This window comes from Typopeltis vanoorti, chromosome 25, assembly GCF_054136105.1.
Source record: "Typopeltis vanoorti isolate ZY-2024b chromosome 25, IOZ_Tvanoo_1.0, whole genome shotgun sequence".
Classification (NCBI taxonomy): Eukaryota; Metazoa; Arthropoda; class Arachnida; order Uropygi; family Thelyphonidae; genus Typopeltis; species Typopeltis vanoorti.
In genome coordinates, this window is record NC_143573.1 from 2,471,420 (window position 1) to 2,496,868 (window position 25,449).

Here is a 25,449-nt window from a genome sequence, read left to right on the forward strand (position 1 = left end):
CTTTGTTTATTCTCTCTAAAACAGAGTTTCGAGATTGTGTAAAAATATATATAAAATAGTTATATATAAAATTACTGAAAAAAAAAAAAACTTAGTTTCTTCCTCCACAGTAGTAATAGCATTCCACAGAAAAAATTTGGATGAGAGTTGCATTAAAAAAAAAAAGTATGCTTTATCACCATGATAGCCCACTGTATATAAGCATTCAGTGTTAGTTCTTATGAACAATGTTCTTCCAGTCTATTATGTTATTTCTCTTACCATTTCATTGTTATTATTATCGTTATTACTCATGGTTTACATGATGGAGTCACAGATTAATTGTGAGCAGTTCACTCTAAAATTTTCAGCTTACATTGTAAGCATGCTTTATTAAATATATCTTTTATAGATATATCCAATACAAAAAAAAAAAAAAGTATTTATTAACTAGCTTTCATTTTTTTTTATTTTCTTTAAGTTGTGGTCCATTACAATGGACCACAACTTAAAGAAAAGTGATTTTATTGAAAACTTCAACAGCCACTGTCCACCTCAACTGCCAAAACTACACATTACACAATTCTTTTCGCCACAAGGACGGCTTGTGTATTCATCAAAACCGACATACCAAGCTAGAGACTGCAAATCCTTGAATCCTTGCCATTTGATCTGCTTTGACCCAAAATTTCCCTACCAAATCAACCCTCATCCTGTCCTTTTCATATGTTCTCTGTATCACTCTTCAAACTCCATCGACCACTCTGACCTCTTCAACTATCTCTCTCTCTCTCTCTCTCTCTCTAAAGCTCAACTTTCTGCAGTCGAAATACCCCAATAGTGAGGTCATTCTTCTTGGGGATTTCAATGCCCACAACTTGCATTGTTTCCTCTTCTCCAGTTTCACCGATCAAGCAGATAGGGATGCCAAGGTGTTTACCATCAGCAGTGACCTATCTCAGATCATCAATCTTGCTACCAGAATACCTGACAAGTCCCTCTAATTTGTCAACACAATTGACCTCTTCCTAACAAGCTCCCCCTTTCCAAGCCTACTGTGGTTGTCAGTTATCCTCTTGGCAACTCAGATCACAACCTCATACAAGTCTTTTGCCCCTGAACATCCATCATCCACTTGTTCACTGTCTCGTGTCCTTTGGCACCTCAAAAGTGTCAACTGGAAAGACCTCTGTGACCATGGTCTGAGTACTGCTTCAGTTCTCCTGATCCAAACACCTATTCAGATTGAATAACAGAAATCATCCATACAGGAATGAAGGCTTTCATCCCTTATTCCACTCCAAATTCTTAGTCACCATCCAAGTCTTCGTTCTCAAAAAGGTATGCCAATGCTGTAAGGGCAAAAACCTCGGCTTACCACAAATGGCTCAAGGTCAAAACTCCAACTGCTCACTCTGCGTATACTGCAGCCTGCAATAGTTGTAAAAGAATCATCACCAAGTCCAAGTCAGCCTTAAAAAAGGTCAAATGCTGCAAACTCGCCTCCTACCCAAATGACAGTCGCTCCTTCTTGTCTCTTGCGAAGGTCATTGGGCACAACTTCTGCCCACCAATTTTCCACCACTCTCACATCCAAATGGTACTGTAGTTACCTCACTTAAAGACAAGGGCAACTTATTGGCGTTGCTCTTTTGCAGTTCCTGCATTGATGATCTGAGCAAAGTTCCCTCCAGTCTACCAAGAACAGCTCCCTTCATGTCACACATAGTCTTCCAACAAAGAGAAATCTGAAGAATCCTTAATAACCTTGAACACAAACACGGCATCTGATCTTGATGTCATGTTTCCCATCTATTGTGTTAAAAAATTATGCCCAGAACTAACACCTATCCTGTATTGCCTCTTTATTCTATCCTATTCATTTGGCATCTACCCTACAACATGGAAACAGGCTCACATCTAGCCCATCCCAAAGAAAGGTGTTAAAAGTCGACTAACAAACTACTATCCAACTACTCTCATTTCTGTTCTCTCTAAAATTATGGAGAAGGTCATCAACAACCAACTTTTGAACCACCTATAAATATACCAACTAATCAGTGACTAGTAGTATGGATTCTGCTACTTGCAATGTACAGCTTATCTTGCTTTCACCACCCACCTCTGGACTCAAGCCATGGAATAATTTGGAGAAACCCACATGGATACCCTCAACATTTCAAAGGTATTTGATCAAGTTTGGCACAGTGGCCTACTTAACAAACTGTCATCCTGTAGTCTGCATCTGGATTGCCAACTTCCTCACTGGTTACCCACAAAATCACAAAATTTGTCCATATTCCATGTTCACCAAAATCAATCCTCACTTTTGGCTGTTCACTATTCTGAAAACTAAAGAATGCCTTGAAAGAATACAGATTTTCTCTCATCCAACTTCATGTAGTGAGAGTAATAAAAGCAATCCAGATAATGAGTTCCAGAGAGGCTCTTCTAACTAAATCCATTGTTACAAAAGGGGATATTGCTTTGAAGGTGGTAGTAGATACTTGTCTACATGTAAGCCAATATATATTTTAATATATGCATTCTGGGAATTTGTCACACCTTGTGGTATCCTTACATGGAGTCCTTCACTGGACAAAGCATAAGCTCAAACAATTATGATAACATTGGGCCAGTAGTAGAGAAGAGAAAGAAAGGAGGTGCAATGCAAAATAAGGAGAGTAAAGAGAGTTTTTGATGTGATTCTGTGATAAGAGGAGTACCTAATGAGAACATGAACAATTTTGTTTTCCTGGTGCAAAAATTAGTGATATTAGTGAACCTCTCAGGATGCAAAGACATAAAGTGAAAGAGTTGATTGTTTTGCCAGGTACTAAGGACTTAATAAGTGAAAAGTATAGTATGTGAGAGATATGAAAGAGTTACTGCAAGAAGCAAAACAGAAGAGCAAGAAGGTAAAGATTGAAGGTCTGCTGCCTTTGGTATGATAGATGCAAGTCGAGAAGGGCCATGATTGCAAACTATGAGTCAGTGCATAGGTTGTGCAGAAGTAGACTTATGAACAAATTTGCTTCATGGAAAGATTTATATAAGGCTGATGATGATTTATATAAGGCTGATGGAAAGGTTTGGAGTTGGGTGTCTCAAGAAAGCAGCATTGTTCACTGAAACTGCAGAAATGCAATCATGGTAACTAGAACTGTTTTGGGAACAGACTCACAGAGGTGAGTCTGTTCACCTCTACAGTCTCAGTGAACAATGCTTTTTTGAGACATCTAACTTCAAATCCAGTTAATCAATTTCATTACCTGAAAGATTAAATTCTGCATTTTATGGTCAATCTCACACTCACTCACGAAATTGAATGGAGGTACATATGGTGTAAACATGGTTTTAGGCCTGAAGGGAATACAGTTTATGTATACTAATGTCAGAAGCATCAAGAATAAGAGTGGAGAATTTCTGGCATTAGTAGGTGCAGCATTGCCAGAAGTTTTAGATCTTAGTGAGCCTTGGTTGATAGGTCATGATATAGTTACAAGAATAGAATCCGAGAGGGTATAATATTTTCAAAGAGGATAGAGAGAGAATAGGATGGGGAAGAGGTACTGCTGATGATAGCACATGAATTGCACCCAAAGGACAGACATAGACGGCAGTACATTTGAGGCATTCTGGTGTGTGAGATAGAGGCAACAGGACAAAATATGCAGTTTATTGCTGCTATAGGCCAGGGTGCAAAGGAAGATATTGATGATATTGATTGACCAATGAACATGAGTACAGGCTGAATAATTATTATAGAGGACTTTGAGGTTATAGATTGGAAGTAGGAAAGATGACATGGTGGGAAGGAAATGGAATTTATTCACCTTCTTGTCAACTTTCTCTCATTCTAAGTGCAACCTCCATCCTTAGTCCATTTAGAGCAGGGATTTGATCTAGTCATCTCACATGGGGCCTGATAGCTCCTGTCATCATGCCCTGCATAATAAAAGTTTCTCAATGTTCTCTCCTTCTCTTCTTGAGATGTGTCCAAAATATTTGAAGATTCTGCTCTCCACCAGGTTGTCGATACTCATTTCAAGATTCATCTGGTCTCTTCTCTCTCCAAGGAACTTAGTATCCTACTCTAAGCTTATATTTCAAAAGCATTAATCCTTTTCTTAATTGCCTTGTTCAGTGTCTCTGAGACAAAGAACTACAGAGAAGACAGGATCTTACCAGTCTGAGTGTTGGCAGAGGTTTTTCCATCCTTTCAGATCTTTGTGATCTGGGTCATTCTTTATCTTCCTGTTATAATTCATCTTCTTATTTTCTCCATATGATTTGCCATAATAGAGATCATTGAACCCAGATAGATAAATTGATCAACTTTTTCTATCTTAGAAAACCGTCCAAGTGTTTCCATTGTGAATTCCTATCAAGGATCATCAACTTTGTGTTACTGATATTAATCTTGAGTTCGTGTGTAAAGCTATACCATTCAATTCTTGCAAGTTCATTCATGTCATTTTCATTCTCTGTTATTAGTGCTATGTCATCAGCATATCTTAAGTTGCTGATTCACCTTACTAAGAGATAATTACTTGAAATAGCATGTGATGGGAGGGGGACACAGGGTTTATGGGTGCTGGATCTGCTGACAATTAAAGTTGCCACATTGCTTCTGATTGGAAAATTATCATGAAATCATGAGGTTACCAAGCATGTGAATTGTTACTTAAGAAGGATTAGATATGAAACTTTAGGACAAGTGATTAAGAAAAATATGAAGAAGCTAGAAGCAGTGCTGTGGTAGAACAATCTGCAAGGGAAGGATGTTAGCAGTGCATGAGAGATAGTCAAGGACTGAATGAAGAAAGCAATATCAGTATCAATAAGCAGGAGCTGCAAAGAATGAAAATATTGGGAAGGATATATAAAGAGAAAGTCAATCAGCAAGCTCTCATGCATAGTGATATGGCAAGTAAAAGGAAGAATGACTATGGAAGGATAACCTAAATGACTGCTAATGGTAGGAAGAAGCAGACAAAATAGTTCAGTTATTGAGTGACCACTTTTTAAGGGTTCGTCATCCAAGGTAAGATATTAATCACATTTTTGAACATAAGTTTATGGTACATTGCCATAAAGTTTGCAATAACATGCTGATCCATTATAGGTGGTGCTCATGGGTAAGCGCGGAGCATTCCTCAGGAATATCATCATCATCAAATTCCTGCCATGTACCCTCAAGGGGTGTACAGGATATGATAGTACTACATGAAAAAAATTACCTCATTACTAACTTCCTATCTACAATTTTCCTCCAAATCAGTCTGTTACTTGTCAAGACTCCAACATTATCAGGTTTTATATTTCTATCGTCTAAGGCACTTTGTACCGTATCAATCCACCTATATCTTGGTCTTCCTCTGGGTCGTTTTGCTGCCAACCTGGCAGAGAACACTGGTTTTGCTAATCTTTCTTCGCCCATTCAGTTTAAGTACCACCTGAGATTAGCTCTGCTAACGCATTCCTGGATGCTGACAATGTCAAGTTCTTTCCTAATATCCTTGTTTTTATTATGGTATTGCCATTGATGCCATCTATTCATGCCTATAATCTTTCTCAGGACTATCATATCTGCAGTCTCTAGTCTTTGGTCAAGTATTTTACTTCTGACCCAGCTCTCAGATCCATAAGTTAAAACTGGTTTGAACACCGTCTTGCATACAGCTATTTAGTGTTCCGACTAATTTCTTTCTTATTCCATATGAATTTATTCAATTGACTTCCTACCATACCAGCTTTGCTGATTCTGTTGTCTATTTCTATATTTAATTTACCATCTTCAGTAAAAATCGTGCCTAAGTAACTGAAATGTTTTACTTGTTCCACAGGTTCTCCATTCACAACACAGTTGACATTTTCAATGATTCTGCCTATTTTCCTTGTCTTTGTCTTTTTATTGCTGACTTCATACCATATCTATTACAACAGTTATTCAATTTAGTGAGAGAATCTTGCAGACTTGTAGTGGATTTTTTTAGGAGTATAACATCATCCGCATAAAGCAAAGAGCTGACATTAACATCTCCAATTTAATACCACTTTCCTTCATAATGTGATCCATATAGATAATGAATAAAATAGTGGATAATGTACACCCTTGTCTCACACCAGATTTAACATTAAACCATCTTCCTGTATTTCCTTCAATTCTAACTGCTGACTTACAACTCAAATAAAGACTAAGTATTGCTTGATATAATGTCCCATTGACACCATATAACTGTAGCGTATTGAATAGCTTCTCTCTTGGCACCTTGTCATATGCCTTTTCCAAATCGACAAAACTTAAATACAGATCTTTGTTATAATAAAATTAGTTTAATCCTTTTTCCAAGTGTGAGCAAACAAAGTTTGCGCCTGAAAGTATCTTCAGGACTGGGGTAAGGTGGTACAACACGAGGGCAACTCGTTGCAAAGGTGGAGCAAGCTACCAACACTCCTATCTCAGTATCTCCTATAATGCAAAACACATCTCCTTGCGGATATGTCTAATGTTATGCATTAAGGGAAGGCCCAAGTGGAGATACCAGGCAGAAGCCTGGGGAACTCCACTTGGGCCTTCCCTTAATGCATAACATTAGACATATCCGCAAGGAGATGTGTTTTGCATTATAGGAGATACTGAGATAGGAGTGTTGGTAGCTTGCTCCACCTTTGCAACGAGTTGCCCTCGTGTTGTACCACCTTACCCCAGTCCTGAAGATACTTTCAGGCGCAAACTTTGTTTGCTCACACTTGGAAAAAGGATTAAACTAATTTTATTATACTCTAACCAAGTGAAAAATAAACTTTCAAGATCTTTGTTATATTCCCATGCTTTCTCGACTATTTGTCGTAAAGTGAAGATCTGATCCTGACAGCCTCTATTTGTCCTGAATCCAGCTTGTTCTTCACCAAGCTTTTCTTCCACAATTCTTCTCAACCGTTTCTCAAGTATACTTGCATAGATCTTGCCAAGAACACTCAGTAGGGAAATACCTCTGTAATTCTCACATTCAGTTTTATTTCCCTTTTTATATATGGGTACTATGAGAGCTCTACTCCAATCGTCAGGAATTCGTCCCTCTGTCCAGGCTTTCTGAACTATGCAGTGCAGCCACTGTAAGACTTCTCTACCACCATACTTCAGCATTTCTGGTCGAATATCATCTACTCCTGCTCGCCTTTCCACATTTCATGTCTTTGATGGCTTTTTCTACTTCAAGTATGGATATGTATTCCTGACTGCATGCCTGGTCAGTGTTTTTTACCACTGTGCTGTTGTCACTGCTTGTTTCATTTAGTTTTTCAAAGTAATTACTCCATACTTCAAGGATATCTTTTTCTCCCATTTTCATGTCACCTTTATCATCTCTTACTCCTTTTACAGCATTCTTTCCTCCATTCCTAAGCTTCTTCAACAACCTCCAGAATATTTTGCCACCTTCTTGATATTTATTTTCTATATTCTTGCCAAAGTCCTCCCATGACTTTTGTTTAGCTAGTTTAACACAGTGTTTAGCATTCTTGCATTTGTCTCTGTATCCTCTAAGAGCACAAGCTGACTTATTTGCCAGGAACTTTTGATATGCTTTCTTCTTTTCCTTCACTGCCTCTTTAACTTCCTGTGTCCACCTGGTAGTTGGGAGTTCTGATTTTTTTATCCTTGCACACAGCCTCACCACATGCCTCTCTGGCAGAATCAATCAATGTTTTCTTCAGAGTTTGCCACTGAATCTCCAAGGTTTGATTAATGTTCTCAAACTCTTTCATTTTTTCTTCAATAATCTTTGTGTATTTTAGTCTGCAGTTCACATCTGAGAGCTGCTCAACTTTTATTCGCTTTAAAACTTTCTTACATGTTATTCTTTTCAATATGAAATTCAATTTTATCCTGCTCAAGACTAAATAGTGATCACTTCCAATTTCAAATCCTCTGTACACTCTGGTGTCCTGCACCAGGGAGAAAACATCACTATCAACAATAATATAGTCAATGCGACTTTTCTTATTCCTTGCCTCTTCTCTCCATGTGAATTTGTACACATTTTTATGTTGGAACATGTGGTTAGTAATAACCAGTCCATGTCCTGAGCAGAAATCCAACAGATATTAGCCATTATTATTAGCTTTGCTCTTTTCTCCAAATTTTCCCAAAATATTTTTGTATGTCTGACAATCATTTCCTACTCTGCTATTTAGATCCCTAACAAGAACCAACTTTTCCTTTTTCATTGTGTCAGTTGCTTTTTCTAAAGCCTCAAAAAATTCCTCCACTTCTACCTTTGTAGAACCTTCTGTGGGAACATAGGCACAAATAAGTCTCATTGTCCAGTTCCCCATTCTCATATTTGCCCACATTACTCTACTTGAGACTGACTGCCATTCAAGAAGATTAGCCTCGTATTTTGTGTTGAATACTATGGCTATTCCTTCTTTTCCTTGATTGTCATTGCTTGAATATAACATTTTGTATTTATTGCTCAGAAAGATCTAGCCAGTTTTAGTCGTTTTTGTTTCAGTCACCTCTATTATGTCGATCTGGTACTTATCTAATTCCTTAGCTAGCTCCATTTCTTTGCAATTCAAGCTTCTTATGTTGATAGTACCGATCTTTAACTCTGGTGATGTTGAGTTGGGATGTGTTTTCAGATTTGTTCCAGTAGCTGACTTTTCGCTGTTCCCCCTGGTTCCCTTGCGAAAACAACGGGGGGGGCTTGTTTAATCGGGTGACGCCCCAGCTGGCATGAAATTTTGTCATGTTGTACCATCATTTTTTTATTTTGGTTTAACCAGTAAGAATACAATTTGGTCGGCTAAATTTCAAATTGCCAGCCCATCCTCATTTGTTCAGTATCCAAGTAGATACCCAACAGGGTGCACCACGAGAAGGTGAGGATTGGACATTAGGTCAAAAGCCCTGGTCGGTTTTCCGCATTCCTTTAAAGGCTATGTGGAGGTCTCCTCTCAGTTATACAGCTTTGACCCGTAAGCACCCCCATTCAAGATCTAATCTATGAACTGATGCATTACTGACAATAGAAGAGAACTTTCTTTACCAGATCCTTAGGCCAAAAATATTACACTACATCTTGAAAAAATAATTCACAAACCAATCTTGAAAATATTCATTGATCATCAATGCCCTTCAATCACCACTTTTAAAAATTATGTGAAGTTGAAATGTAATTACATTCTTCAATACTCTTGGGATATCAGATTGATGTATAAGGAGTAACTTCATTTTGAAGTGTCTAAGGTATTCCATTGTAACATCGACATTATATGTCGATGTTACAATGGAACATCGACATATAATGTCGATGTTACAACGACATCGACATATAATGTCAGATTGATGTATAAGGAGTAACTTCATTTTGAAGTGTCTAAGGTATTCCATTGTAACATCGACATTATATGGTCTTTCAATCTTGTGGCCTCTGTTTATCCTTCATAGTGTGTTTTTTGGGCATTTTTTTAGAAGAGCCTAGTTTCATTGAAGTTAGACATTTGAGAAAGTGAATTATCTTCAATAAATTCTTCAAAATTTTCCATAAATTTGTTAGTTTTATCTGCTGACGCTATTTCCCCGTGTTTAGTAGTTCGTTTTATCATGGTTGTATTCTTAAAATGCCTACACCACCCACAACTTGCATTAAATTTGAGTGTGCACCTTCATTTCCTCCTGACAAATCACTTGTGGCAACACAACTCTTTCACATTGTTGAAAGAGAGAGAGAGATTGTGTCTATATCTTTCACCAACCACTTCAACAGTTTCTTTTCAAAATGCAGTATAATTTCCTAACTTAGCTTAACCACTTTTATGGAACTTTCTGCCTCTTTTGCAAGTCCTTACTAAATGATAATGTCAGAGTTCATGCACATGTGATCATAGAAGGCTTTATTGCTTCTTTTTTTTTTTTCAGTTTGATGCTTCTTACATGATATATCTTGGTTATTTGAGACATGTATATAACTTTATTAATCAAACATGAATAGATATTTCATTTTACATCTTGGAAATCATCTTCAGTGTGGGTTGAAAAACAATGATAGAAATATGAATAGCTAAAGACTGAAATGCTTGAACTGCAGTCGAATCTTATTGACATATGATTCAAATCATATTGCAGTTTTGATTTGCTAATATAAACAGTACTGTGAATCATTAATAAAAAAGTTTCATACACTTAGTGATAATTTTCCCAAACTTTTAGAATAGAGAGGCAACATTAACTATAAATGTTGATGGAAGTTTTTTCACTTGGCTATGCTACCAATTATATATTTGGTTTAATCCTTTATCCAAGTGTAAGCAAACAAAGTTTGCACCTGAAATATTTTCAGGAGTGGGGCAACTCGGGGTAAAGAGGTGGTATAACTTCTCATCACTTGCCTTAGTATCCCATAATGCAAAGCACATCTCCTTGCAGACATGTATACTGCTATGCATTAAGGGAAGGACCGCTACCCAGACCAGTTTCGACCTAAATTTCGACCTAAAATTTTCCATAAATTTGTTAGTTTTATCTGCTGACGCTATTTCCCCATGTTTAGTAGTTCGTTTTATCATGGTTGTATTCTTAAAATGCCTACACCACCCACAACTTGCATTAAATTTGAGTGTGCACCTTCATTTCCTCCTGACAAATCACTTGTGGCAACACAACTCTTTCACATTGTTGAAAGAGAGAGAGAGATTGTGTCTATATCTTTCACCAACCACTTCAACAGTTTCTTTTCAAAATGCAGTATAATTTCCTAACTTAGCTTAACCACTTTTATGGAACTTTCTGCCTCTTTTGCAAGTCCTTACTAAATGATAATGTCAGAGTTCATGCACATGTGATCATAGAAGGCTTTATTGCTTCTTTTTTTTTTTTTCAGTTTGATGCTTCTTACATGATATATCTTGGTTATTTGAGACATGTATATAACTTTATTAATCAAACATGAATAGATATTTCATTTTACATCTTGGAAATCATCTTCAGTGTGGGTTGAAAAACAATGATAGAAATATGAATAGCTAAAGACTGAAATGCTTGAACTGCAGTCGAATCTTATTGACATATGATTCAAATCATATTGCAGTTTTGATTTGCTAATATAAACAGTACTGTGAATCATTAATAAAAAAAGTTTCATACACTTAGTGATAATTTTCCCAAACTTTTAGAATAGAGAGGCAACATTAACTATAAATGTTGATGGAAGTTTTTTCACTTGGCTATGCTACCAATTATATATTTGGTTTAATCCTTTATCCAAGTGTAAGCAAACAAAGTTTGCACCTGAAATATTTTCAGGAGTGGGGCAACTCGGGGTAAAGAGGTGGTATAACTTCTCATCACTTGCCTTAGTATCCCATAATGCAAAGCACATCTCCTTGCAGACATGTATACTGCTATGCATTAAGGGAAGGACCGCTACCCAGACCAGTTTCGACCTTTATTGAGGTCTCGTCAGTCAGAGCCAGACTCAGAGGTGGTGATACTAAGGTGGAAGTAATGCAGAAGTCATATCACCATATACCAGTTGCCAAAAGGTGTGAACACCTTATTATTAAAATTCTCTGGATTAGAGATAGTTGATGGAAGTTTTTTCAATGGCTATGCTACCAATTATATATCTGGTTTAATCCTTTATCCAAGTGTAAGCAAACAAAGTTTGCACCTGAAGTATTTTCAGGAGTGGGGCAACTCGTAGTAAAGGTGGTGAAAAAATTTCCATCAACTATCTCTAAATCCAGAGAATTTTAATAATAAGGTGTTCACATCTTTTGGCAACTGGTATATGGTGTGATATGACTTCTGTATTACTTTACTTCCACCTTAGTATCACTACCTCTGGGTCTGACTCCTACTGATGAGACCTCAATAAAGGTCGAAACTGGTCTGGGTAGTGGCCCTTCCCTTAATGCATAGCAGTATACATGTCTGCAAGGAGACGTGCTTTGCATTATTGGATACTAAAGCAAGTGATCAGAACGTATTCCACCTTTACCACAAGTTACCCCACTCCTGAAAATACTTCAGATGCAAACTTTTTTGCTTACACTTGGATAAAGGATTAAACCAAATATATAATTGACACTATGATTGTATTCCTTAGCTTGTGAAGTCGATTAGTAAAAATTCATTTCTTACTATCAGACAAGTTAGGCATATCCTATACGTCTAATTTGTCTGACTTTTAATTCCCTTATTAATTACAAAGGATAACTATATGTTCATCCTAGAATTACATAATATGAACTCAAAGAAAACATTATCTCTCACTCATTTAAATTCATTTCTGTGTATGACATCATATACTATACAAAACTTGACTATAGCATTCAGCTAAAAGTTCTATAGTTTCACTTGACTATATAAGGAACTTTTAGCTTCATTTATTCCAACATCTTCTTTGTGTTCTTTTTTTTTTATGTATTTATTCTTTTTATTATTTCAACTCATTCAGTTTATCTTACCTTTCAAATTCCTGAGGTAGAAATGAAGATAATGCCCATAATTAATAGGAGTGCAACTTTTTTTTTTTTTAATATCTAATCCGCACATGAAAAGCCATAAGACCTATAGCACATTAGTGCTCTGTATTGACAAGAGGGAAGAAAAATGGAGAAATCTGTTCACATATTGTTTGAACAGCTGAAGGTTGTATTCTTTGGAAGAATATAAGACACAGCTTTTATGTTTTCTTCACACAGGAAGAATATAACACAAAAACTGTCCCTACATGAATATTTCATCAGAATAAGGAACACAGCTCATTTTACTTTTATCATTCAAAAGACTTGAATATCTGAATTCACTTTCTTTTATATGAAACAGTCTTAGCTGATTTCATCAAAAACACAGAACATATCAACAGTTTCAAATCACTTTGCAGACTGAGAAGCTTTTTAATAACATCAATTTTTATTAGACAGAATCTAATACACAGACCTTTACTGGGCCCATTTTAGTTGAATTAGATGACATTCAAGTTCCATTGGCTTTTCCAAAATATCTCAATTAATGTCAGCTGATTAAATAATTTTATTTATTTATATTATTTATTTGTAGAACTTCTTAAATTTAATGCAATATATGTGAGCAAGGGTTAAGAGAGAAGGAATCTGTTGATGCGAGTTTTGAATGGTATTCTTATAGTTAGTCTGTGGGGAGTACTTGATAGAGATAGGCTGTCCCAGAGAAGACAGGTAGATGTATAGGAGTAACATCTTTGATGAGTTACCAGTTGAACTGTAAATGGATGTATGTAGCTATTGCCCATGTTATTGTAAGTTTATCAGAAGTGTGAGGAATGATTTGTGTCAGTTCTGCTGAAGAGCACCATGGAAGTATCTGTAAAAAAGATAGGGTGCAGAAATTGGCTGTCTGTAAGACAGTGGCAGGAGAGAGTCTGTAAGAAATGGGTCATAAGTAATCTAAACTATCCCATTTGAATGTCATCAAGAATTTTTAAGGGTGTGGTGCTGTATTCTAAAGTTCTAGATTTTTTTCCTCTGATTACAAAGTAAGTTATACTTAACAAGAAACTGTATTTCAAATCTTTAGAAATAAGCTACTTCTTTATGGAGGCAGATAACTTCACAACAAATGGCTTTAGAACTCTATAACACCCAGCACACTTCCTTTTTGGACACGTACATCGCCTGGAATTGCGGGAATAGTTTTTACCCAGATTGGTCATACTTAGTAACTTATTTTTAGCAACTTAATAATTAAGTATAATTTACTTTCCAAGCAAAATTCTTGCAATAACTATATCTCTCATACAGAGTACAGGTAACCCTCGTATAACGCTGATCCATAGAAATGCCGTAAATAAAGAACATCTGCGAAACTAACGTTTCGTAGATGTTCTTTATTTACTAGTAGCCGGACATCGTCGTCATATGTATAATTCTCATTGCATACTTTGGCTAGTTTAGTTATCAAGAAGTCAGTAATAAGACCTTGCTTACCACTATGCTGCAATTTTTTTTATTAAGTTCATAATATGAAGCTAAACAAATATCCACTTGTCTTGTGAATTTTCCGGAGCATTCCATTGAGGAATCATTATCCGTAAAATAACTTCCTAACTTTCTTGTCAAGTCCGATCCTTCTGTTAATTTCTTTAAACTGAATTCTTTAACAGATTCATCACAATCGGAATCTTCGGCAGAACTTTCCCCGCCATTTGGTTCGACGTTTTAATTGTACCAGTTCCTCCTCGTTTAAATCTATTTCCTAATGAATTAATTCACTAATTTCGATTTTAACATATCACAAAAGCCTTCTAAGTGGCCATTACTATAAAAATAAAATTTTTACATAAAAAAAAGCATTACTTATTGCATGTAACTCACCAGAAAATAAAGTGATCATCTTGAGATTAACACACTTATGATTTTTAATGTGCTTTCCTGGCAGAAAAAAACGAAGACAATTTTCAACAATAAACACTTTATACAGTAAACAATTGATGTACATGCATGCTAAAGGGTATTTCCCCCTAATACAAATTCGCTACTTATAACTACATGCGTGATACGAGCAGATGCAAATTTAATGAAGATAAAATTTGATTTTTAATTCGCGGTGAAAATTATATGAAAAGATAATTTAAGGGTTACCTGTACTTTTAAGAATATGGTGATGCACCATGTTTCTACTTGCACTACTGTGCCTACTGCTAGCATTTTTCTATTGTACACTGATTTTGCTCTTGTTATTTCTATTGGTCTAGCTCCCACTGATAAAACCTCAATAAAGGTCAAAACAAATCATATGGCACGATTCAAACCTCCAGTCTAGAGACTGTGGGTTTTGAATCCTGCTATAGGCACAGATATTTGTGATTGTCCTACTATGTGGAAAGGGAATCTGCGACCCGAACACTTTTTCTAGCAGAAGGCTTCGTTCTCAAAACCCTATAAGGTAAGGGAATGAATGACCATATGGTGTCCAGTGATGCCAAATGTGAATAACTAAGAGGATGCTATAAGGTATGTGCCTGTACCACAACTAGAGGTAGGTGTTTCCAAGAGGAGAGATCTGGTCTTCATTTTTGAACCGAATTTTACCAAATGTGAAGGGTGAAAAAAAAAATTGTGGTTTGGAAGCATTAAAGGTAACTAAGGTACCATCACCCCATTGGTGGATGGTTATGGATATTAGTGGATATTATGAAATTTTTCACAATCAGTTGAGATCAATTAGAGCACTGATTGTGGAAAATCTTCAAGGGGTGCCTCCATGACAAACTTTGCTGTTTGAGCACTGCAAGGTTTGTCATATGAGTAGCGAGAATGGAAAGTCTTATCATCAAAACTGGATAGTGGAAAGGGTGCGATGTATTTAGCAAAGTAGAGTAGATTGCCCTCCTGCAATGAGTTCTTGGACTCCCTAGAGCTGTCACATGATGATAATTCATTTCTTAATGATAAATGTGCATTAAAAATTTCATTGAAATATGTGATAAGAATTGCATATAATTAGCATTTTACATGCCTCTAATGTTATATGTTTTTGGTTGTCTTTAAATTCTAATATTGTACCTTAATGATTAAGATTTTTTTTTTTTTTTTCATTTAATAACAAAATAGCTGGTACTCCTTATGTGTCTGTATCCATTAAGGAAGTTCCATCTCGTGTATTAAGAGGAATGAGATTGTCCCAGCCTGAAGGAGTTTCAGATGAACTGTAAGTAGTGTGAGTTAAAACACATCCTCATAAACAATTCATTATCACCATTTTTGTGATATGTTACTACATGATTGCATTTATAGTTCGCCCACTGATTAGAGGTCCCGCGACACTTCTGCGCATGTCAGAAAAAGGAGAATCCATTCTGATAATAGGGTAATCAATCTGTCTTCTGGGATGAGTTTGTTTATTATTACAGGTCGGAAAATTTAGCTTTTCTTTTATGAACATTGCTGTTTTTAAAGTGTATCTATTTTGCTTGTATAATAGTTGGAAAAATGTGCGTAGAGTGTTAACAAAATTAATTTGAATTTTTTTTTTTTTTTTTTTTTAACCCAGATGGCACCATATTAAGACTTTAGTCTTGTGTTGCACGCTGCAATTACTTTTACTAGCCCCACTGTTACACCGGATTGTGGTTGTTTTGCATTTGTAACAAACTTTGTGTTGTGTGCTCTGAAGATGCTGGATATAATACCAGCGAAAGTTAATAAATAATTATTTTCTTATCCATATGTGTTCATATCAAACCTTGAAATCTATTACAAAAATGTCTGACGAACACATAAGCCTATCCATGCATAAAAATTAAAAAAAAGGTATGGCATAAAAGCATAAAACAAAAATGTAACCAAGTTTATTTTTAAGAAAGTTTTCTATAAAATAAAAATAATTATACAGAAAAACAGAAATTATTTCAAATGAACTTAGATATTCTAAACTTACAGTTGAGAGAACTGAGACACTTTAATGTCCTAAACTGATTAATTATTTATGACTTGTTGTGACTATTTTAACAAACCAATGCAAAAAAAAAATGTTGGAAAAAATACCATTGTTAAATTCTTTTAATCTTCAGAGTCATCTGAATCGGTGTCCAAATCGCTATCACTTTCACTTAAACTGATCACCAAAGGTTCGCATAATTCTTCGATAATTCCATCTCTGTCCCAATATATATTTTCCAATGAGGTGACATGAGAGCAATATTTTCCCCAGTTTTGAACTGTAATACTTTCAATCGCCTGTTCTGAAAGCTTAAAAAGTTTCGACATGTCAATATCCCCAGTTTCGTTGCGAATGAAACTTTTCACTTCTGCCCAAACATACTCAGTATCATTAATATCGCAATGATATGGTGGTAGCCTCAAAGCTAGAAATCCATGCTCTTTGAGCATCGTGTCGAATTTAAATAGTTTAGTTGTGGGCAAGTTTCTTTTGATCAAATTAAGCAATCAATTAGAACAACAGCATTTTTAGGAAGGTTTGGAATCAGTTTTTCTTCAGCCCACTTTTCGAAGATCATAGAATTCATTTGCCCATGGTAATCTCCAGTAATTGAATTGGCTTTGTATAGTAAGTTTGAATTCGATAAAAAAACCCATTTCTCCACCAGCACACAAAATTATTATGCGCAGCGAGGCATTTCCGGTTTGTAGCACTCCACATTCATCTTTAGACTGCCAACATTTTCCATAAGTTAAATTGCTATCAATCAAATGTTTCATCTAGATACACAATCTGTCTTTTCTCCTCCCTGAAACGTCTTATTGCTCTCAAATACTGCGTTCTAGATAAAACAATGTCACTTCGCTCCATGATAAGTTTCCTTTTATTTTGGGACTTTTAAAAACAAAATCTGATTTCATGAAGTATTTTCCTTAAAGTTTCTCTTTTCCAAGGAAAATTAATTTTTTCTTTAAGCACAGGAATCAATTTCGGAACAGTTGGCACTCTTTTCTCGACCACGTAAAATTCGTGAATAGTTCTTCTTATAACGTCTACATCAAAATCATTCAAAGCTACGGTTTCGATGGTTTTCTTTCTCTGGCGCTTTTTTTTTTTTTTTTAGGAGATTTAAATTTTGGCTTACCTTCACCTTTTGATTCCATACAAATTATTTTAACAGTCGACCCCGATATGCCCGCAATTGCACTTGCACGTTTTATGACTTGAGAAAGGGGAACAAGAAGACGACCTTCTGACGATTCTTTTTTGCAGAATGTCAGCACATTATTCAATATTCTTTTGCAAGAGCTACTGAAACGTTTAACAACAGAACTTGTTGACTGTACCGGATCCATCATACAAATTAATAATAAAAAAAATAATGCAAAAAAGCGACAACAAAAATCAAGCTAATACTAGTACAGCGACAGACAAGAAAGCACGTGATTTCGCATGTTGGCGACCAATTCGTACATCTTTCATTTTTTTCTCCCTTTCGGCATGAATCGACTATTCTTGGCAAAATGCCAAGAAGGGATCTACAAATGGTGGGCAAACTATGCATTGTTACTAATGTCCTGTCAACAAATTTCTTCCAAACTAGTCAGCCTTCCAGTATTGTCAGATCTTATATTTCTGTTCATCTGGGCACAACCTAAATCTTGGGATTTTTCTAGGTTGTTTCTGCACTATTGGCATCAAGCACCTGATTTACTAAAGTGACTATACTTTGCCGGTCAGGTGATTAAAATATCCACTCTCCAACCAACAGGTCACGGGTTCAAATCTTGTGGATTTCAGATGAGCTTTAAGTAGTACGAGTTAAAAAAACATCCTCGTAAACAATTCATTATCACCATTTTTGTGATATGTTACTACATGGCTACTGAAGTAGCCTTACCAAGTTCTGTGGGCATGGATGTTTGTGAGTTGTCTTTAGTTGGTAAACGAATTTCATCGACCAATGTGAGACCACCACTCCTCTTATTGGGGATTATTTTATTTTATTTTCTAACTTTGCACTGAAACAGTGCTACATACCATGATCCCACATGTAGAACCAGAAAAGGACTAGGCCCCAACGATATCCTGTACTATCTAACTTCAGACCTGGGAATTTGAGAAGTTCACTCTAGTAAGTTGCCAGTGTGCCCTGCAAGAAATGCAAAGAGAGTATCTTGAAATCAGCTCGAGAGAGAGAGAGAGATAGTCCAAAGCTTAGTAATTCCATATAATTCTTCTGACACCATACACCTTTAAAATATACAGTTGCAGAGGTAAATTTTGGTATGATGTGTTATTCCTGAAGTAGCCTTACCAAGTCTTGGTTTTCAGCATAGTGAGCAGCTTTCTCATGATGGAGGGTAGTGAGTGGTCACCCACAGCTTGTACATCAATAATGACTAACTCATCTCCTCTCTTTACTACAAGGTCAGGCTTTCTCAACTGCTGTTATCCAACCTTGGTTTTTCAACTTATCTCTATAACCCTCACTACTGCATTGTGTCTTCTGACCTATACTCCATGTGTGTGATAACTTGAGCAACATCAGCCAAAGTTTCTATATTCTTACAGCCTGCTCTGCAGTTTTTGTCATCACTTCTTCCCCAAGTTGTATGAGCTTGAGTCAGCAGAGCATTGATTCTCATCCTAATTAAATCTATATATTCAAAGCCAGGCAGGAAGCGAGTTTCATCCTTGATACATTGATGCTGAGGGGGGGGGGGCATGTTTAGATTCTTGTAATGCAGCTCCATCTACTTGAATGGTGCAACATTGAAGTCCATCTCCTTTATTCAGCCAATGCAGTTATAATTGGTGTCTTTCCATCAAGCACCCATCTAGAGGTACATCTGTAATCATCCTTAATATATGAAGTCCTAGAGGCAACAATACTTCTGAAGAGAAGATAGAAAATTTCTGTAATCTAGATAGACGTAAGTAATCTACACACTAACCATCACAACAAGGGAATACCAAGACCTCCATGGTTTACAGTGGCATGGAAAAATGCTAGTGGCACATCGTGAGGAAGACGTAACCATGAGTGAATTTCAACATCCATCTGGGATAGTACTGAGAGAGAGACTTTACCTAGGATTAACATATGATAGAGGCTAGGAAGAAGGAAATAATTCAGAATGAAGAACCTTTGTTGAGAAAGTGGAACTTTATGGATAGAAGAAAGAAAAGATCTTGGAGTGGATGGGAAAGAGGAACGGCCTGTCAGAGAGAATAAAATAGCAAGGTATCTCCACTCCTTCAGAACAAAGATAGAATGCAAGGACATGCTGTGCAGGCAAAACTCAAAGTTCTCAACCTTCAGTTTCTTGGCTCTAGCAGAGAAGACAAGAGAGAGAGAGAGCATATTTGACTTTGTCACATTGATGTTTAAGCCATGAACATGAAAGAAGTTGACTGTTTTTTGTTGAGAAATTCCTTTAGTTTACAAGTAATGATAATTACTCTTGTAAAATTAATAGAAAGGATATACCACCTTCAGGTGAAACCCAAAGAGGTGACATCTGAAACCACCAGGTGTCACCTCTTAAAGTCCAAATACAGAGTGATGGAATGAATCTTCTGCACCAATTTGGTATTCATAACTACTATGAATAACATGTCAGGAGGCATCTCACCATGTCACCTACACAAGCTCAGCCAGATCTCACCTCTACGTGATGGGAACTGCTGGAAAAAAATGACATGCATGGACAATCAATTATAAAAAATGAGTACTAATGCGAAAATCCAGTCCTACTAAACAACCAGTGCAGAAACTTGAACTCCATCATCACTGCATAGGGAATGTGCATGACACATGTGGCCAACAGCAAATCACAGAATCTTCCTAATACATGACACCAATATAAGTAGCTTCAGTTTCAACCTCAACAATGTCCATTTCCATATCCAATCTGCAAAACCTCGTCCACTTTTTCTGACAGAAACTGAAATTCTACTCCCACAAGCACTACTCATCTCAGCTTTCCCTGTTACACACTCTTTGACTCCTTTTGCCTCAAGGGTGGGGTTTGTGCTTATGTTCGCTCTGATATACCATGTCAAAGAGTGCCCAACCTGGAATCTCCCAATTTTAAGTTTCTTTGGCTGAAAATCTCTGTATCCCTTTCTATCAAATTCATTTCCTGTCTCTATCACTCTCCTATAATTCTCCCCTGTAATTCTCACTTTCAATTTTCTTTCCTGATTTTATAGATGAGCCTCCTGAAGTATGTGGTATAGCTATTGTGATACTTTTATCACAATATTTGATTATTTCTGTTGATTATCATTCTAATCCAACTAACTACCTTTCCACAGTTCAGGCTATTGATAATTCTTCTACCTCAAGTATTGATAAGTACTCCTGACTTTATATCTTGAATTGTTTCCGCAACTGTTCTGTCACAGCTTTTTTTTTTTTTTGTTTAATAGTCTTTCACAGTAGTTACTGCAGGTACAGAATGTCTTTAATGTCAGTTTACATGCCACTATCATCTTTGATTCTTTTTATGATACTCCTTCATTTATTTTTAAGCTTTTTTTTTTTTTCAGTAGTGTCCAGTTCCTGATATTTATCTTCCATATTCTTACATCTTCCCATGATGTTCGTTTAGCTACCTTTTCATGTAGCTTCTCTTGCTCTTCATTTTTCTCTTAGGGAGACATCTGCTTACTTGCATGCATCTACCATGAAGTTCTGATTTTTTTATATCCATAGACAATTTCACTACATACCTCCTTTGCAGAACCAATCAACATTTTCTGCCACTGAGACTTCCCTAACTCTCTTCTTTAAAACAGAAATATTTATGAGGTGAGCAGAAATCTATTACTTAAATCTGATTTTTTTTTCTCCCTTGAGTAATATTTGTATAGTTGAGTCTGCAGTTTACCTGTAAAAGCAGCTCAACTTTAATTCTTAAGACTTCCATATTTTTATTTCCAGTGTGATTTTTTATCCTGCTTAACATTAACTAATTATCACTAACAGTTTCAGATCCCCTGTATACTCTTGTGTCTTGAACCAATGTTGAAGATATTACTAACAATGATAATAAATAATGGTATGTACTGTTGAATTGCTGTTTGGAATATGGACTAGTCATCACTAACTGCATGTTTCAACATGAAGATGTATATAAATTCACATGGGAGAGAAGACATACAAAAAAGGAAATCTTATATGTCTTCTCTCCCATGTGAATTTATGTACATCTTTATGTTGAAACAGGCAGTGAGTGATGACTAGTCCATATTCCAAACAGCAATTCAACAGATACATACCATTATTTATTGGCTTCAGGATTTTATGCAAATTTTCCCAAAACATGTCTGTATGTGCAGAATTTATTTCCTGTAAAAGATCTCCAACAAGAATCAGCTTTTCAGTTTTCTTCATGTCAGCTGCCTTCTCCAACGACTCAAATTCCTTCACTTCCTCCTTAGGAGAACCTTCTATGGAATCAAGACAAAAATAAGCTTTATTATCCATTTCCTCACTTTGAAGCTTGCCTATATAACTCTACTTGAAGCTGATTTGTAATGAAGAAGTTTATCTTCGTGTTTTGATGTTGAACGATATAAATATTCCTTCCTTTCCTTGATCATTATTATTGCCCAAATATAACATCCTATATTTATTATTTGGTGAGATCTCACCTGTTTTAGTCTTTTTTTTTTTTGTCTCAGCAGCACCAATTATGCCCATTGGTATTAGAGGTAATTCATTTTGGTTTATAAAATATTTTTGATTATAAGTCCATTTTATATTTGATTGTTTTATAATCAGCAATCTGTTACTTGACTTAAATGTATTACTGATCATAAGGAAGTGAAATTTGACTTTTCATGTCAACCACATACATCCCTGAAATTCCCATTTTTCTTTTATATGCTTTGTCTTATGGACTTCTTTTCTCCACTTTTGAGAATATAAACAAAGACTAGTGAAGCAATGAGTTTTTTAAGTTATTTAAATGTGTGTTTATGTGTTAAATATGTTTGTAAAATATCATCATCATCATAACACTAATTATAGGTGTAGACCATATTGTTCTGTTCTGGCATTATCCATCCAATATCCTTTTTTGAGATCTACCCTGCCTTCTCTTTCCAATTGGCTTATATTTTAATATTTGTTTAGGATATCGGTTGTTGGCCATTCAGTTTACATTTTCAATCCATTTTTCTTTATAACCGTTTAGTTGTCTTCTGTTGATTTTGTTTTTTTTTCTTGTAATATGTCTTTGTTCCTTTTTTTGAACTAATAATGTGCATTTTGCAGTTCTTCTCATTATTTCACTTGTTTTTATTCTTTATCTTGTTTGTTTATTGCCCACATTATTATATGGCATATATTATATTAAATATTGTAAAGTATTGTATTGTAAAATATCATCAAGAGTAATTTTGGGTTATTCTCAGACACACGTGTATGGAGTTTGTGTTATTTTCATATATTTTCATAAAAAGACTAAAATGAAATACTACACTGAAAGGTGATCTTAAATCTGTAAATATTATCGTTATCAGAGACCTACACAGAGTTAGACTCATCGAAGGAGGCTATATATTATATGTTTCATTTAATCATCTTTCAAAGCAGTACTCCAATTATCCAAAATCTTTGGTTTCAGTTTTCATGTCACTGTTATCATCTCTGATTCCCTTTACTGCACTCTCAGTCTTTCCATAACATGCGTTTAGCAATTTTATACATAGCCTTCTTACAGTTTTTTTTTCCCTCTCTTAGGGCATCTGCTGACTTACTAGATAGGAACTTTCAATATGATTTCTTCTTTCCAGGACTATCTCTTTTAATTCATGGAGTTTTGATTTTTCCAAAGTCATAGGAAGACTTTGGAAGGAACACAGAAAATAAATGTCAGAAAAGTGGCTTTCTGACATTTAGAAATTAGAGATGATAAAGGTGACACGAAAACTGGTGAAAGAGATATCCTTGATGTATGGAGTAATTACTTCAAAAAATTGCTAAATGAAACAAGCAGTGACAGCACAGTGGTTAAAAAAACACTCAACAGGCATGCATTCAGGAATACATATCCTGAAGTAGAAAAAGCCATCAAAAGCCTGAAATGTGGAAAGGTAGCAGGAGTAGATGATATTCAACCAGAAATGCTCGAGTATGGAGGTATAAAAGTCTTGCAGTAGCTGCACTGCATAGTTCAGAAGGCCTGACAGAGGGATGAATTCCAGATGATTGGAGTAGAGCTCTCATAATACCTATATACAAAAAGTGAAGTAAAACTGAATGTGAGAATTACAGAGGTATTTCCCTACCGAGTGTTCCTGTTAAGATTTATGCAAGTATAGTTGAGAAATCATGGAAATATAACAAAGATCTGTATTTATGTTTTATAGATCTGGAAAAGGCATATGACAAGGTGCCAAGAGAGAAGCTATTCAAAACGTTACAGTTGTATGGTGTCAATGGGACATTATATCAAGCAATACTTAGTCTTTATTTGAGTTGTAAGATAGCAGTTAATTAAAGAATTGAAGGAAGTACAGGAAGGTGGTTTAATGTTAAATCTGGTGCCAGACAAGGATGTACATTATTCTCTCTGTTATTCATTATCTATATGGATATTATGAAGGAAACCAGTATTAAACTGATATCAAAATTGTAGATCTTAATCTCAGCTCTTTACTTTATGCAGCTGATGTTATACTTTTAAATAAATCCAGAACAAGTCTGCAAGATTCCCTGACTATTACAACAGTTAAATTGAATAACTGTTGTAATAGATATGGTATGAAGGTCAGCAATAACAAGACAAAGACAATGAAAATAGACAGAAACATTGAAAATATCAACTGCATTGTGAATGGAGAACCTATAGACCAAGCAAAACATTTCAGCTATTTAGGCATGATTTTTAGTGAAGATGGTAAATTAAATATAGAAATAGACAACAGAATCAACATAGCTGGTATGATAGGAAGTCAACTGAATAAATGTATATGGAATAAGAGAGAATTAGTCAAAACAGTAAATTAGCTGTATACAAGACTGTGTTCAAACTAATTTTAACTTATCTGAGGGCTGTGTTAAAAATCATTACTCCTTGATTTCTTTGATCACTGTTGCAAAAATATATAATTCTGTATTTATTATTTAGCAGGATCTTGTCTTAAACTTATTTGTCTCAGTAACTTGTCATGGTTAATGAGACATAGTAATTTGACTCAGTAATTTGTCATAGTAATTCTCTATTTCTTCTGCCAGTTCTTATTTGTTCATATTTCTTGTGTTGATGCTGTCTTTCTTCATTTCTGCTGATGTTGAGTTTGTTTCAGGAGCTGAATTTTTACTTTTGCAGGCACTCTGATTCTTATATTAAAACTACCATCTCTTTTGGTGTAGTGTTTGCATTTGCTGATATACCAGTTGAGGAAACTGTTTAATTCTTATAAGAAGATTTCTCTGATGTACTATTGATTCATTTAAGTTCATCAGTGTAGGCTCTTTCACCTGGCCAAATATGTTATTACTATTATCTTCCCAAAACCCCATATAGTCAAAGACTCATCTAGGACTTTCCTTTGTCATACACGCAGCTCATCATGCCTTGCCTTTCAAATTCAAATTCTCTAAAGACACTGCACTCTTAGGTAAGGCTTTCCAATTATTCACAACTCTGCATGCAAAAAAACCTGCTTCTCTCTCCCTTGTTCACATCCTCTTTATACAGCTTCCAGGGATGACTCCTTGTTCCCTTTCAATCTCGCACCATTTTATGAAAAACCTCTTTGGTGTTAATCCTATAACAACCCCTTGCCAGCTTGTATGTCTCAATCATATCTGCTCCTCTTTCTGTAAATTGCATCTTTTCAACCTTTCCTCGTATTCAACATTCCAGAGCAACCCCTTACTAGCTTGTATGTCTCAATCATATCTGTCCCTCTTTCTATAAATTGCATCTTTTCAACCTTTCCTCATATTCAACATTCCAGAGATCAGAATCAATCACCTCTGGACCATTTCTAATATCTCTTCGTTATTTTGA

The 25,449-nt window shown here is 35.7% G+C and overlaps 1 protein-coding gene across 1 annotated transcript in view; it reads left to right on the forward strand.

Moving 5' to 3' along the window:
• The window catches only part of Wsck (tyrosine-protein kinase Wsck), a 475,983-nt gene that overhangs the window by 395,332 nt on the left and 55,202 nt on the right, over positions 1–25,449 (forward strand). The window contains exon 15 of the mRNA XM_090414787.1: positions 15,586–15,682. Within this exon, the coding sequence (XP_090270913.1) occupies positions 15,586–15,682 (97 nt within the window). The remainder of the gene's footprint in view (positions 1–15,585; positions 15,683–25,449) is intronic.